Here is a 13,760-nt window from a genome sequence, read left to right on the forward strand (position 1 = left end):
CCAAAACCCAGGATACAGAGTGCGTTTATTCCCAGCCAGAGCAACGGGGAAGGGGCCGCCTGGAGGTGGGGCCAGCGCGTGGGACCCCTGCCTCGGAGGGGGATGCTGGGGCAACAGAGGCGCCCCACTTCTCCCCACCAAAACGCAAGGCCGCGGAACAAGTCGCCGGAAGGGGGTTCGCCGGAAGGGGGTACACCCAAAGACGTCCATCACAAGGAGCCCCCCCCCCCGCCTCACCCCCAGGCGCTTCTCAGGCCCGGCCCCATTAGACTGGGGTCCGCTTGGCCCGCCCCTTGGCCTCCTGTTTCGCCGGGTAGTCCCAAGGGTCCGCACGAGTCCTCTCCAGGTTCAGCAGGGGCTCCTCCGCGCTAGTGTCCCCGCTTTTCTTCCGCTGAGCCAGGATCATGGCTCGGAGCAGCGGTGGGTAGGGCACGGGGCGCGGGCTATCCTCCGTCCCAGGAGTGAAGGCGGCGAAAGCCTCCTCCTCGTGCTTGGGTACCAACCGCCAGTCGTGGTACATGACATGCTCGATCTCCCGGGCCTCGGCCTCCGTCTTCCCTGCGGAGGGAAGGCGGGGCTGACTCCGCGCCGGCTGGACAGTTGGCCACGCGCTCCTGCCAGCCAGTAGCCTTACCTTTGAAGGTCAGGATGCCCCAGGCCTTCCCGTGGTCCAAGTTCTGCGAAGCAAGAAAGAGTCGGGTCAGCTCCGGAAGCTGCTCGCCCAGCGGGCGGGGAGGCGGAAGCCCCGGTCCCTGGGATCCGGGGGTGGAGGGGGAGTCGGGGAGAGGCGCGAGGCCAGGGAGAGGCCGCACCGCGCCGGGTGGGCTCGGGCCGCGCGCACCTGCGCGGTGAAATCCGGCCGCACGCGCGTGAGGCGCCAGTAGCAAGGCTCGTCGTGCTGCCACAGCCAGGACTTGCGCGTGACCAGGCGGCCCAGGCCAAAGAGCGGGAGGCGGGCGAGCAGCTGCAGGAGGCGGCTCTCGCGGCGCACGTCGGCCCAGGCGCGCACTGGCAGCCGGCGGCCCGAGTGCGGCCGCGTCAGGGTCTCGTAGTCCAGGGCGTAGAGCTGCGAGTCGCGCGGACGCTCCCGCTGTTCGCGCAGAGCGCGCACGCGGCGGGCCAGCTCGGCGATCAGCCGCGGCCGCACCTTCTTCCGCGCCATAGTGGTGTCCGCGACCCCCGCCTTGCCCCGCCCGAACCCGGTGTGTCCCGACCCGGCCCGCGCCGGAAGCGGCCGGTGTCCCGCCCAAAGGCGTCCGGGCGTGTGCGGAAGTGGAGGGGAGGCCGGGCCATGGCGGAGGTGCGACCCGAGAGGGCCTCGCGCTCGCGCCGAGGCCAGCGGCGCCCCCCGACCTGGGAGGTGTCGGACTCTGAGGCGGAGGGCGACGGCTCTGCAGAGGCCGGAGCGCGGGCTCGGGGCGTGGCGGGGGAGCCCAGGGCGGCGGCGTGGCGGCCCCAGCAGGCTCTGCAGCGCCTGGTGGTGCGCGTGGACCCAGGTCTGGGTTGGCGGGCGGGCGGGCGGGCGACGAGCGGCCGGCCTGCCGCCCGCGGGCAAGGAGGGGCTGACAGAGCTGTCTTCCGCGGGCCCAGCCGTGCTGGAGGACACTGGTGCTGACGTACTAATGGAGGCTCTGGGCGCCCTGGGCTGTGAATGCCGCATCGAGCCGCAGCGCCGGGCCCGCAGCCTGCGGTGGAGCGGAGTGAGGCACGACCCCTGCAGCGTGAGTGGCTGGTTCTACCCTCCCAGACCATGTCCCGAGTCCTGGCCCACATTTCGCAGGTGCAGCTGTCTGGAGAGGTAGCATCTCGTAGAGGAGTGACTGAAGCCTGCGTTGCCACTTTGCCAGTATGGAACCAGAACCAGCCTCTGTCCCATAACATTCTACCCCAGAAGAGGCTGGGGTCAGCCCTTGGTCCTGGGCTGGCCTTGGTCTCTGGGAGGCTTGACTCGGGCTTCTGAGGAACAGCCCTGGCAGGGCTAGGCATGACTGCAGTTACAGAACTACAAGAGTTCCAGTTCCCAGTGTTAGCTAGGCAGCAAGGCAGAGGCCCAGAGACAGGCCAAGTGTGGGCAGCAGTGCCCCCAATATCCCCACAGGTGGCTCCTGAGGTGTGGTCTACAGAGGAGCAGGAACTACTACTGCTGCTGCTGCTGGAGCCTGAGGAGTTTCTGCAGGGCACGGCCCAGCTGACCCAGGTGGTTTCCTTCCTTCATCCCATGGTACCAGGTTTCCCAGCCAGGGGTGCTGTTCTGCCAGCCAACATTTAGGGGAGAGGAGCACAGGTGAAACAGTAGAGGGATTGGGATGGGAGAGCACAGAGTCAGGACCAGGGTATACTGACTAGAGGACCCTGAGCTCAGGTGGAAGTGTCTAGGCAGGGCCAAAGGCTGGCTGAATTGGTCTGCAGCAGCTGACAGTGCAGCCTAGCCTCTGATGGAGTAGAAATAGTGCTCAGCTGATGATTGGCTAGAGAATGACTAAGTTAGACCTGCTGGGTCGCAGCGGGCATGATTGTAGGGATCCTGCTGTGTGCCATGCAGATGCCAGGCTGGGGTGCAGAGCTGGACCACAGGGTACTCAGCCTCCCTGGCCCTAGGCAGCTGGTTTACTGGAGAGGGTTGGCTGGGCAGAGGGAGTGTCTCTGGCTCTCCTGCTCTTCTTTGCCATTGGCTGTGGGCTGGTGGTCAGCAGTCTTCCTGCGAACAGTGTGCCATGTGTTCTTGCCTTCAGACAGAAGGCCCACCCTGTCCGGTGCCTTGGATCTCTCCTGAGAGCCCTGCCCACCCCCACCTGGCTGTCATAGGGCTGGATGCCCACCTATGGTACCATTCACCTCAAGGCCCTTAGTGGGGCTGGCTGGAGTGGGCAGGGAGAGGTAGGGGTGCCTCTGGAGGCTGCTGTCACAGCTGATTCCACTGTCCTGGGGGCCCTGGCAGAGGCAGAACTCAGGAAGAAGGTGTGGGGAACTGGGGGGTCGTTGCTTCTGCTCAGGTCTTGCCAGCCCAGTGCCCAGGGGATGCAGCAGCTGCAGAATTCAGAGGTGGTCCAGGCCAAGGAGGCTGTCAGCTGGCCGGAAGTGGAGGAGGTGAGGGCCGTTTGGGCTGTGGGGTTGGCCTTGGTCCAGCACGTGGCTGCTCTCTGGCTGAGAGGTGTGACTCCCAGCATGGTCAAGGTGAGCCCACGCCATCACCATCCTTCCCAGGCTCTGGTGCTCCTTCAGCTCCGTGCAGACCTGGATGTGCTACTGGTGGCCTCCTGGCAGGAGCTGACGCAGCACGTGTGTGCCTACACCAAGGCCCTCACCCAGCTCCCCTCTAAGTGTGTACCCCTACTCAGGGCTGGAAAGGGGACAGGACCACCAGGAGCAGGGAGCTCTGAAGGGTAGATGTGGAAGAGGCCAAGGCTCTGAAGACCCCTCTGCCCCTCCCTTTCAGGCAGTGCTGGGACTCCCAGGCCTTTTCCTTCTGCACAGCAGGTCGCTGGGCTGCAGGCCAGCAGGTGGCCAGAGATGGCTCTGGGTTGCGTGGGGTTTGGTGGAGACAGATCAGGCAGTTTAACCGGGTCAGCCCTGCTGTGGCAGATGCCATTGTCACCGCCTTCCCCTCCCCACGCCTTCTGCAGCAGGTAAGCTCCCAGGTACCCTTCCCCTCAGGTATGAGACCCAGGCCTCAAGGCCCCCTGCTCACACCTTTGCTTGCCCTAGGCGCTCATGGCCTGCAGCACAGAACAGGAACGTCTAGGCCTCCTGGCTGACCTCCCTGTGGAGGCCAGCAAAGGCAGACAGTCCCGAAGGGTGGGGCCTGACCTCTCCCGCCGCATCTGCCTGTTCCTGACCACCACCAGCCCTGATCTGCTACTGGACCTGGGCTCCTGACCACACTTGCCGGCCTCTTCTGTCCACCAGCAGGACAGCAACAGCCCGCAGGAGGACTGATCAGACCTCCTGAGAGTGGAAGGGGGACAACCACACTTACTAAGCCTCGGGTGGACTCCATCTTTGGCTGGTCAAACTTGAGATTGGGGAGGAGGGGGAAGACAGATGCTCTGAAATCAGCAGAAGAGCAGGGAGGCAGAGGCCTGAGGAGGACTGGGGTTTGTGTTCCCTCTGCCCTGAATGTTCTGGCCACAGGACAGCGTGGCAGCAAGACTGTGTGCCCAGCTGGGCAGCCAGGAGGATTGCAGGGCAGCACCCCAGAGGGTGCTCCCTGGGGAAGCCTGCCCCCCCACATAGCAGACCATCAGGAGGAAAGCAGACACCCGGCAGCCCAGGCCTGGCAGACTCTTTAATCTCAGAGCTGTGTAAGACATAAATCCCACATTTGTCACAGTCGTTGGGGTCTGTGTGACGGGAACGGCAGTGGACGACATGCAGAGTGAGCTAGAAGAGCTGGGACCCAGGGCCAGGAAGCGCCAGCTCACCAAGCCCTGTCTCCCCAGGCAGCAGACACCTGCCACCCCAGGATGGCACAGCAGTGCTTGGCCATTCCTGGTACAGTTGGAGGACTGGTGTGGCTGTCCCCCCCCCCCCCCAGTCAAGGAGAGTGGACTCAGTGGCCAGTGGCTCTGGATCCCCTACAGAAGGGACTGTCCTGGCCTTAGGAGAGACAGGACAACCCCCTTCAGACCTTGGTCCACCTCTTCTGCCCTGCAGGGTGGCAAGGAGGGAGGAATGGAGTGGCCTTCCCAGCCCAAGGAGGCAGTTTTTGTCAGAAAACAAGTCAGGTCCGTCGGCACCTCTTCCTTCGGCAGGGCCTGGCCTCTAGGCTGGGGGTACCAGGTGGGGACGCTGGGGGCTTGCGACGGCTGCAGTTCATGCTCAAGACCCAGCCCAACTTGTCACGCAGCACCTGCTTGAGACCAGGTGGCAGGGGCAGGCCCTCAAGGGTGTCCCCTGAGTCAGGGCGCAACTGGCGCAGTCGGGAGCAGCACAGGTACTGCAGGGAGGTGGCAGTGGCGCAGGCACGGATCACCTTCATGCTGCTTCTGGCTGCTGTGGAGCACACCATCGGGTAGAACCTCCTGTTCCTCAGTCTGGTGGCTGCCACTCCTGCAGGGAGAAGCAGCTGAGCCTGGACCAGCAGAGGACCTAGAAGGTGCTGTGCCAGTCCCAGCCCCACATCTGCCAACTTGGCTGAGGGAGTCAGTCCTGTGGCTCTGGCCCAAGTAATTCCAACCTGGCTTCTCCCTGTCCCTCCCTCTGGGGACTTGGGGCCTCAGGTCCCACCAAGATTATAGCTGTGGTAGCTGTACCCTGTAGACGCCTGCCTGTTCAGGGTCAGGCTTGGGACCCTCACCTATGCACTTCCTGTTCTTGAAGAAAGTCAGCGTCCCATGCCAGGCATCCAGGTGCACACCAATGATGGAGCCTTGGCCAAACCGCGATGAGAAGCTGGTCTTGTCACCCTTGTGGTGGAGGAGCCCTGGGGGCACCAGGTGAGGGTGAGCCCAGGAGCCAGGTGCTGCCCTCCCCGCCTGACCCTCCCCACCAGACCCACTGGACCACACAAACCCGTGTAGGAGAGGCCCCAGCTGTCCTCGTCCCTGCCAAGCAGGCTGCAGAAGGTGTGATGGTACTTGTCCAGGTCCACATCTGACGTCCCAATGCCCACCATCTGCCAAAGTGGGGCTGGGGAGAGTGTGCCTGGGGCGGAGGCCTACAGCGCTGCCCCAGGCCACCGGCCACTTACCATATCAGTGCCATAGACAGGTGAGGTCATCTTAATTTCCCAGAAGTGTTGGCCATCCCCCAGCTCCTTGGTGCCCCGGATGGCTGCGGTACCACAGCTATACTCCATATGGAAGCTGACCTTGCGGTTGTCACAGCTTAGCAGGGCAGCTGAGGACTTATTCAGGTCATCCCAGACCCAGTCGAAGTCTGTAAAACGGGGGCCAGGTTTGCCCCTGCGCCTCCCAGGAGGGCCTGCCCCACCATCCCCTGCAGGACACTCACACTCATCCTCTTCTCCACAGCGGCAGTCCTTGCCACGGTGCATGGTATGTGGGCTGCTGCAGAAGGGGGCCTCACTCTGGCTCTCACAGTCACAGAAGGACTCCCCTGTCACAGGCACAGCACTGGGGATGGATGGTGGCAGGGACGAGGACTCAGGGTCAGAATCGGAGTCACTGTGCTGGAGAGAAAGGCAGCCTGTTCCCACCTGCCTGCTGCCCCAGCCCTACCAGCCCACCAAGTGCTCAGCACAGACGTGGGCACTGGCACAGCCCGACACCCCCACTTCTGCACAGGCATTCTGAAGACCAGCCACCAGTACTACTCTCCAGCCTTCTCCAGGCATCTTCTGGGTCTCAGATGAGCTGCAGATCTGGACCCAACAAGATCTGACAGAGACCACCTGGGTCTCCCAGACGACAGTCAGGCTCCTCAGCATGGGGCCTTACCCTGTACTGGGTTGTGGTCCTCTGGTCACCAATGTGTGGGGCAGATCCTCAAGAGGCCCAGTGGACTCATGCTGTCACTTAAAGCTTATGCTGTAGGAAGACTTAATCAGGACCCTGTCACCACCTTTAAGGGCCACAGTCCTGAGGCTCTGTGTCCTGAGGGCCTTATTGGCCCCATGGTCCATCATCAGGGCCGAACTCCTCAAGTTCCTCTCCTGGGAAATCAGCCACGGAAGTCTCTGTGAACCAGGCTGCTTCCCATTGATGCCACACAAGCCCTCCTGCCCAGAGGCCAGAAAGGTGTGGACAGCCTCTGTCAGTCTGAGTGGCCTCCACCTGCTCTCTGGGCTCTGCTCTGGCCTTCCTGCCACAGACCTGCAGAGCAGCCCAGGAAACCCTCTACCATAACCTACTTTAGCCACACCAAGGGGTCCTACTGCCTTGTGCATTAAGGCAGGTCTCTGCCCAAACCCACAAGCCCCACCAGCCCCCTGTCACACGTAGTCACACTGGCACCTGTGTGGCGTGTGCCCACTGTTCCTTCCCCGAATGAAGCAAGCACGTCCCCAGGAACACTTTTCAGGTTGCCTGCTCACCATTTCTTTCAAATCCCCTGACCTCTTCCCTTCTCGCTCCTGCTAGACCAAGAGCTCCTCAGGGAGGGCCTGCTCCCAGGTCCTATTCCAGTTACCAGGGCCTCGGACAGTGGTGTATCACCTTCACCCACATCAGATTCAACAGGGGGAGAATGGCCGACACCCTCTGTTCACAGCCTGAGTGCTGCCTGGTATGAGGTCTGCCTCCCAGGGGAAGCCACAAGGAACCATGACAGGAAGCTCAGCTGGCCAGAGATAAACAGGACCATGAGAAGCCTCCTTCAGGGCAGCTGTCCTACCTGGAGAAGGGTCCTGCCCCACACAAAGCAGGCCAGAGGACTACAGCCCAGTGATATAGAAAGGGACTCCCCACAGCCAGGACAGGCCTACTGAGGAGCCAGGGCACAGGGCACACTGATCCTCGCCAGGGAGGAAGCAAACCTGACTTGCTACCAGCCTCAAGAACACCAAGAAAAGATGAAGGAGGTGTGTCGTTAAGCTTGCTGAGGTGCCAGAAAAGCTCCTGTCACTTGCCTACGCACATGTGCCACAGGCCCATTAGGTGACAGAAGACAAGCAGCATGCATGTGTCACACTGCCCAGCCTTATAGCAGTAAGTTTGTGAGGCAGGGAAACAGGCAGACAGATGACTCTGGGCCACGTGGTCAAAGGGAACTGGAGGCATGGCAGGAATGCAAGCAGGCCTCTCAAGTTCAGAGGCCCTGAGAAAGACTCAGGACACTGCTGGCCAGGTCAGTAAACCCATGGCTTCCAGTTCTCCTCCAAGGCCTATTGGTCCCAAAGGGCTCCAAGAAGAACCCACTCCTGCCCTGGTCACATGGTTGAGCCAGAACTAATTGCAGGGTAGCTATGGCAACAGAGTGTAGACACCAACTCCAGCCTGATTTCAGGAAGTCAACTGAGAAACCACTCCCCCAGGGTCTCCACCCTGCACCCCACCAGGTGTAACGGCCATATAGCCTGGCCCACAGGCCTAGCTATGGCAGAGATCAATACAGGCTGCTGTCAACAGTAGTGAAGAGTCTCTTCAATCTGCCCTGGCTCTCCTGGGAAGAAAGAAGTTTGATCTTTCAGAATCACAGTTCCTTTTTATCTATATATGTGTGAACCCAACACATCTGTGCTGCAAAAGAAACATTTGAATGGATCACAGGGTTAACAGCAGCTACCTCTGGAATCTGGCCAGGCAGAGGGTAGAGAACTTCTGCCGCACAGCTAACCAGAGACCAACAGCCAGTCCCTCCACACACTTCACTTGTCAAAGGAGAGGACAGGAAAGAATCTGTCTGTTCTAAGGACAGGCTGGGCATCCTTTACCTGGCCAAAAAGTCTTACTGAGCATGGCACCCCCCAAACATGGCCAGTGCTCTGGCCCAGGAACATCTTTTTCTTTGATTCCCCATCCTTGGAGTGGCCATGCCCACCTTGCCACAGGTACCTACCTGCCCATCAGAGTCATAGCCCCGGTTAGTGGTGCCTGCCAGGGACACAGCCCGGGCATCAGCATCCCGGCGGGCTGCGCTCAAGACAAAATGCCATGCCCTGCTACTCCTCGCACGTCTGGCCATGCTAGAGAGAACCTGAAAGAAAAATGGTTCTGAGCCAAGGAGCCAAGCACACTAGAACAAGTCCCAGGACCCCCAAGCACATACTCCTCCACTGGAACTTCCCCACTGTCTGTCAGGCTGGGCCACAGACCCACCCAAAGGAGGGGCTCCAGGGCCTCAGATCAAAGCAGAACTCTCCACAAGCCTGTACCTGGGTCCAGAGTCTTAGCAGCTTGATCAAACCAAGGCAGATGGTGTGAAATGCCACCCAGACACCCATGATTCTGACGGCACCTCTCAGTCCACATAGGCACAGAGGCCCCAGGCCTCTCACAGCAGACTTGCTCCTCCTCCACACAGTCCAGCTAGACAAGTGGAGTCCCCGACCTCGGGTTCCTCATGCCAGAAACACAACAGTCATCCATCCTGACACTCCCCCTTCCTGCCACACCTGGGGAGTCCTCGCTCACGGGGGACCACAGGCTCCGCACAGCTCCTCTGCTCGGCTCCTCCCGCTCCACACACTACAGCCACGGGCTTTCTGGTACCATTTTAAGTCTGCTCAGGGTTTGCCATTGTTCTGGGAGTGAAATGCAAGCCTCTACGAGGGCTAGTTCTGCCTCGCTCCAGTGGCCGGCTCTGCCCTGCTTTTGGTCGGATCCCCCATGTCCCCAGCTCCACTTTCAACCCTAGGCTGCCGCCTGGACTGCCCCACCTCGTCTGGCCCCTCGGTTTGCGCCGCTCAGGAGCGCAGAACACAGCCGCGCGGTGCACGCCGAATGAATGGTCCAGGTGTCCGGCACCAGGCGGAGGGCTCTGTCACGCCCGCGGCCCGCGGCCTCCGAGCTGCAGCAGGCAGGGCCCACCCGCGGTCCCAGCCCGGCCTCCCGCGTGCCGCCCCGGGGGACAAATGGCGGCGGGCCCGACCGCCCGCAAGGTCAGCATGCTGCCGCCGGGGGCCGGGCAGGCCGGGCGCCGCTCACCTGCAGCCGCCGCAGCCGCGCTCCGCAGGCAGTGACCCACTTTCGGCTCCGGCCGGGACGTAAACAATCCCCGCCCCCGCGCTGCATTGGCCCGGCGGCTAGGCGGCCGCTCCAGTCTGGGGCTTCGCGCGGGGGCGGGCCTCTCGGGACATGGCTGTTGCCAAGAGGTTGTAAGGCACGTCAATCCTGATACGATCTTCTAATTGGTCACAGCTTGAGCTGTCATACCTGAGACCCTCATTCCCATTGGACGTGGACACGGAAGTAGGTCCAGATCCGTTACGTCATCTGAGCCGGAACCTAAGGGCAATGCTCCGAAACTCCTTGGACGACTTGATTGGCTGAAGGAAGCGAGACCAGGCCAATCAAAAGGAGCCGAGGGTGAGCTGTCGTCAACCATTGGCTCAAAGGCTCCTTACTCTGGCTGTTGGCGAACGGTCCGCGGGAGGAAACGGAAGGAACCCGTGGTCTCGGTTGACGGTGCTATGGAGGCTACTGGTGAACTTGCGAGCGGGGACCCCAGTGTGGGCCTGGGTGAGCGTGCGGGACGAGCTTGTATCACCAAGGAGTGCCCCGCCTGCCTCCCGCACAGGCGGTAGTCAGGGACCCTGGCGCACCGTGGCCGCCGGTGTCTACGCGGTTTCTGGCGGCACACCACAGCAGCGCGGGAAAGCGCGGCTTGGAGTCCTCTAGGCAACGCGGGTGCACGCCCGCCGGGTTGTGGCTGCTCTTGGTCCTCAGAGCCTCGGCCTTCCCTTGAGAACCGGAGGCCCGGGGCTTCCTCTCCTCACCGCGGAGAGGGGCTGTGGAGGGTGTGGAGACCGCACAGGGCTGTGACCGAGGGTTTCACCTGTGTCCTGCCGCATTATCAGGGTGCTACAACTTTAGCATTTTTATCGCCCATGCACGCATACACAAGCAGGACTGCATATGCACCCATACACAAGCAGGGCTGCATATGTACGCATTATAAAGTGGAGCAGCGGAGGCTCCACTTAGCGCCGGAGTGGGGGAAGGTTAGGTCTAGGGGCGGGGCGGGCTGTCCTTGCTCATGTTTCGATGGAGAGGAGCAGTGGCCCCGGTCAGAACTCAGGAAGAGGGAGTAATTTGGTGACCTTCTCTGAAGGCTCACTGAGGGCTTATTGTTCCAGGGAATCTCTGACCTCCTGACTTCTGTTTCTCACCAGAGCCTGGGAACCTGTCTGGCGTGCGGCACATCATCCTTGTTCTCTCTGGGAAGGGGGGCGTTGGGAAAAGCACCATCTCCACAGAACTGGCCCTGGCACTGCGACACGAGGGCAAGAAGGTGAGGCCCCTGCTCAGGGCCAATCCAGTGGCTTCACCAGCAGCCACAGCTTACTAATACCTGCCCTGAGCTGCACAGCTTCCCCTGCTGCATGAGGGTGGACACACGTCCCCGCAGCCCCCAGGCAGGACTGGTAGGTCTGTCTGCTGTTTTGTGCCTTGCCCTCACCATCAGCCTCCTTGCAGGTAGGGATCCTGGATGTGGACCTGTGTGGCCCCAGCATTCCACGCATGCTCCAAGCACAGGGCAGGGCCGTGCACCAGTGTGACAGTGGCTGGGTGCCTGTCTTTGTGGATCAGGAGCAGAGCATCTCCCTCATGTCTGTGGGCTTCCTGCTGGAGAGGCCAGACGAGGCCGTGGTGTGGAGAGGTCCCAAGAAGAGTGGTAATGACCCAGCAGGGCCATGGCTGGCAGCCTTCTGTTCTCTCCCAGCTGACCCCTTAGTGCTGAGAGTTGAAAAGCAGCAGGGCTGTCGTCCTTGCTCTTGCTTAGCCACTGTTTTTGAATGAAACCAAAATCCAGCTTTGGCCTCCATCTTGGAGACTCAACTTCTCCCAGAGATACTCCTGCTGCACATGGCCAAGCAGGCAGGCACGCTCTAGGGGGCATGAGATGAGACCCAAGGTCAAGAGCATGGCTCTGGTGGGTGGCATCTCCATCTCCCAGTCGGGAGGTGAGGGGTCTGCTCAGACTGTACTCACACTGCAGGTGCCTGAGGCCACCCAGTGTGGAGATGGTATTGGGACTGGGCCCTGCTTCCTCTAGACTGATTGCAGGGGAGGCTTCCAGGAATTAGCTGCAAGCACAGAGCAGGGGCTGCTCCTGTTGGCCATCTCGTCAGGCTTGAGAGCCTGGGTGCAGATACCCTCAGCTTGCCCTGAGCTCAGGCCTTCGTGGGGTCAGCTGCCAGCCCCGCAGGGTTGGGGTTTGGGATGAGATTGGGTGTGGAGGGTAGCACAAGAGCTTAGGAGAAAGGAGTGCTTGTGGGGGCAGGGGCAGCCTCCACCTTCCTGTTACCCTGAGAGTTCCCCACTTGTGATTGGAGCTCTGCCTCAAGCTGCAGTGGCCCCAGGGCATCCGAAGCCTGTCTGATGGAGGCTGATGAAGCCCAGGGCTGGGCAGTGAAGTCCCATCCGTCTGGGCTCGCTCTTTCCTTGGGTCCCTGGTCCTTATAGCACAGACTTGCTTACCCCACCCCGGGTCTCTGCAGCACTGATAAAGCAGTTTGTGTCTGATGTGGCCTGGGGAGAGCTGGACTACCTAGTTGTGGACACACCCCCCGGCACCTCTGATGAGCACATGGCCGCCGTGGAAGCCCTGCGTCCTTACAGGCCCCTGGGGGCCCTCGTGGTCACCACACCGCAGGTACCACCACGGCCCTATCCTATGCCCTCCTCACTAGGCTGGGTACTTTTTCTGCTGACAACACCCTTATGAGACTGAATTAGTGGCAGACTGGCTTAGTGGTCTCTCCTGATTTCCAGGCAGTGTCTGTGGGGGATGTGAGGCGGGAGCTGACCTTCTGCAGGAAGACAGGGCTGCAAGTGATAGGGGTCGTGGAGAACATGAGCGGCTTCGCCTGCCCACACTGTGCCGTGAGTCCTGGGACATGTCAGGGCTCTTACAGGGGGATGGGTGCCAGGGCACGTGCAGATCAGGTGGGGCTTTGAGGAAGTGGAGGATGCTGTCACCACTTGGGCCTACTCCGAAACCCTGCTCTAGGTCTCCCTGGTCTTCAGCATGGTGAGCGAGTGACAGTGGACGCCATGTGGCTCTTGTCTCCTAGGAGTGCACCAACATTTTCTCCAGAGGTGGCGGGGAGGAGCTGGCTCGGCTTGCCGGAGTTCCGTTCTTAGGTGAGTATTGAAGGCAGGCATCGGGGACCCAACTCCCCCTTCCTGTGGGTGCGTCTGACTGTGCTTGAATGCCAGGGAGGGAGAGCAACAGGCATCATGACCTCGTCTTCCAGAGTAAGGCGCTGGTGCTCTTGATTGTCTCCAGCAAAACAGGATAGCTGCCCTCCACCTGGCTCCTGCTGGGGACACTGACATCCCCACTGCTTGTCCCATGTTCGTTGGGCAATCATGAGAGGCAGGACATCCTGCTGGGAGTGCAACAGCATGGCCCACATGTGGGCACGATGCCTGACGGCACCTCTCCATCCTATAGGCTCTGTGCCCCTGGATCCTGAGCTCAGCAGGAGCCTGGAAGAGGGCCGCGACTTCATCCAGGAGTTCCCCAAGAGCCCTGCGTTTCCTGCACTTGCCTCCATAGCCCGGGAAGTTCTGAATGCCACACCTGCTCTGCTCTCCTGACAGGCAGCCCCATGACCTCCTGATGCTGCCAAGGGCTGTCCTCATAGCAGAGATCTGGGTGTGGGTGTGGTTCCTGTGACCTGTGCTCTGTGGACATCTGCCTGGCCCTGCCATTGGAGATGTCTCTGTGGCATTCTAAGTGGGGCTTATGGCTGGGGTTCCACCTAATGGCCTGTGGCTGACACTGGCACAGGTCCTGGTGTTGTGGGACAGTGGTCCCAGCTCTGGTCACCTGCCCCCTGGAGGGATAGGCTGCTGCACACAGCCGAGATCCACCCTGTTTCCACGCTTTCCCAGGACTTCACCTTCCTCAGGCAACTGTTAATGGGGAGCCTTTGTAAGGTGGTGTATTGGCCTCAGGTGTGTACAGTGACTTTAGAAGAACCTACTATTAAATGGCCTGGTCAGCAGACGCCTTGGATGCTTCTGTCCTTAGTGGTGACAGTTTTTGCTCTCTCAAGCCTAGGGCTGGACCAGCCACAGTTCCCTTGTTCCAGGCCCCTGGAGACTTGGGTGAGACATGTCTGTGTGTTGTTTGGGGAGAGTTTGGCAAGATTTTGTGCTGTCGGAAACCTGAGGGGACATGTAGCCCTG

The 13,760-nt window shown here is 61.0% G+C and overlaps 4 protein-coding genes across 10 annotated transcripts; 2 read left to right on the top strand and 2 right to left on the bottom strand.

Moving 5' to 3' along the window:
- Positions 1-8: 8 nt before the first annotated feature.
- Positions 9-1,315, bottom strand: Mrps34 (mitochondrial ribosomal protein S34). Its single transcript, XM_005337822.5, has 3 exons — positions 842-1,315; positions 635-677; positions 9-558 (listed from the first exon to the last, which is right to left on the bottom strand). The coding sequence occupies exons 1-3, from the start codon at positions 1,160-1,162 to the stop codon at positions 266-268; spliced, it is 657 nt and encodes a 218-aa protein (XP_005337879.1). The 5' UTR covers positions 1,163-1,315; the 3' UTR covers positions 9-265.
- Eme2 (essential meiotic structure-specific endonuclease subunit 2) lies at positions 1,292-4,329 on the top strand. Of its 2 annotated transcripts, XM_078024858.1 has the most exons (8): positions 1,292-1,496; positions 1,591-1,721; positions 2,099-2,197; positions 2,733-2,824; positions 2,994-3,087; positions 3,205-3,320; positions 3,437-3,626; positions 3,706-4,329. In XM_078024858.1, exons 1-8 carry the CDS (start codon positions 1,292-1,294, stop codon positions 3,874-3,876), a joined length of 1,098 nt encoding a protein of 365 aa, XP_077880984.1. In that variant the 3' UTR covers positions 3,877-4,329. The 2 variants fall into 2 exon arrangements, with proteins under 2 accessions (XP_077880984.1, XP_077880985.1); XM_078024859.1 differs by lacking the exons at positions 2,994-3,087; positions 3,205-3,320.
- On the bottom strand, positions 4,268-9,695 carry Spsb3 (splA/ryanodine receptor domain and SOCS box containing 3). Of its 3 annotated transcripts, none has more exons than XM_021734975.3 (7): positions 9,546-9,695; positions 8,458-8,595; positions 5,953-6,130; positions 5,690-5,877; positions 5,512-5,614; positions 5,297-5,422; positions 4,268-5,049 (listed from the first exon to the last, which is right to left on the bottom strand). In XM_021734975.3, exons 1-7 carry the CDS (start codon positions 9,630-9,632, stop codon positions 4,721-4,723), a joined length of 1,149 nt encoding a protein of 382 aa, XP_021590650.2. In that variant the 5' UTR covers positions 9,633-9,695; the 3' UTR covers positions 4,268-4,720. The 3 variants fall into 3 exon arrangements, with proteins under 3 accessions (XP_021590650.2, XP_013219497.2, XP_021590651.2); XM_013364043.4 differs by lacking the exon at positions 9,546-9,695 and adding an exon at positions 9,278-9,538; XM_021734976.3 differs by lacking the exon at positions 9,546-9,695 and adding an exon at positions 8,774-9,235.
- Positions 9,696-9,770: 75 nt separating this feature from the next.
- Nubp2 (NUBP iron-sulfur cluster assembly factor 2, cytosolic) lies at positions 9,771-13,578 on the top strand. Of its 4 annotated transcripts, none has more exons than XM_040276870.2 (7): positions 9,771-9,926; positions 10,733-10,851; positions 11,037-11,235; positions 12,062-12,216; positions 12,336-12,446; positions 12,638-12,707; positions 13,021-13,578. In XM_040276870.2, the coding sequence occupies exons 3-7, from the start codon at positions 11,082-11,084 to the stop codon at positions 13,164-13,166; spliced, it is 636 nt and encodes a 211-aa protein (XP_040132804.2). In that variant the 5' UTR covers positions 9,771-9,926; positions 10,733-10,851; positions 11,037-11,081; the 3' UTR covers positions 13,167-13,578. The 4 variants fall into 4 exon arrangements, with proteins under 4 accessions (XP_040132804.2, XP_005337883.2, XP_077880987.1 ...); XM_005337826.5 differs by lacking the exon at positions 9,771-9,926 and adding an exon at positions 9,933-10,079; XM_078024861.1 differs by lacking the exons at positions 9,771-9,926; positions 12,336-12,446 and adding an exon at positions 9,933-10,079.
- Positions 13,579-13,760: the final 182 nt, after the last annotated feature.

Source organism: Ictidomys tridecemlineatus, chromosome 10 (assembly GCF_052094955.1).
Source record: "Ictidomys tridecemlineatus isolate mIctTri1 chromosome 10, mIctTri1.hap1, whole genome shotgun sequence".
NCBI lineage: Eukaryota > Metazoa > Chordata > Mammalia > Rodentia > Sciuridae > Ictidomys > Ictidomys tridecemlineatus.

Bases quoted from the DNA above. Each gene is read 5' to 3' on its own strand.
- Mrps34 (XM_005337822.5), bottom strand. From the start codon at position 1,162: ATGGCGCGGAAGAAGGTGCGGCCGCGGCTGATCGCCGAGCTGGCCCGC. The intron at 678-841 runs GTGCGCGCGGCC...CTTGCTTCGCAG, and splicing joins GGCCGGATTTCACCGCGCAG to AACTTGGACCACGGGAAGGC. The intron at 559-634 runs GTAAGGCTACTG...TTCCCTCCGCAG, and splicing joins GGGCATCCTGACCTTCAAAG to GGAAGACGGAGGCCGAGGCC.
- Eme2 (XM_078024858.1), top strand. From the start codon at position 1,292: ATGGCGGAGGTGCGACCCGAGAGGGCCTCGCGCTCGCGCCGAGGCCAG. The intron at 1,722-2,098 runs GTGAGTGGCTGG...ATATCCCCACAG, and splicing joins TGAGGCACGACCCCTGCAGC to GTGGCTCCTGAGGTGTGGTC. The intron at 3,321-3,436 runs GTGTGTACCCCT...CCTCCCTTTCAG, and splicing joins CTCACCCAGCTCCCCTCTAA to GCAGTGCTGGGACTCCCAGG.
- Nubp2 (XM_005337826.5), top strand. From the start codon at position 10,031: ATGGAGGCTACTGGTGAACTTGCGAGCGGGGACCCCAGTGTGGGCCTG. The intron at 11,236-12,061 runs GTAATGACCCAG...GGGTCTCTGCAG, and splicing joins GAGAGGTCCCAAGAAGAGTG to CACTGATAAAGCAGTTTGTG. The intron at 12,447-12,637 runs GTGAGTCCTGGG...CTTGTCTCCTAG, and splicing joins TCGCCTGCCCACACTGTGCC to GAGTGCACCAACATTTTCTC.
- Spsb3 (XM_021734975.3), bottom strand. From the start codon at position 9,632: ATGCAGCGCGGGGGCGGGGATTGTTTACGTCCCGGCCGGAGCCGAAAG. The intron at 8,596-9,545 runs GTGAGCGGCGCC...TTTTTCTTTCAG, and splicing joins CGCGGCTGCGGCGGCTGCAG to GTTCTCTCTAGCATGGCCAG. The intron at 5,423-5,511 runs GTTTGTGTGGTC...TGGTGCCCCCAG, and splicing joins CTGGGGCCTCTCCTACACGG to GGCTCCTCCACCACAAGGGT.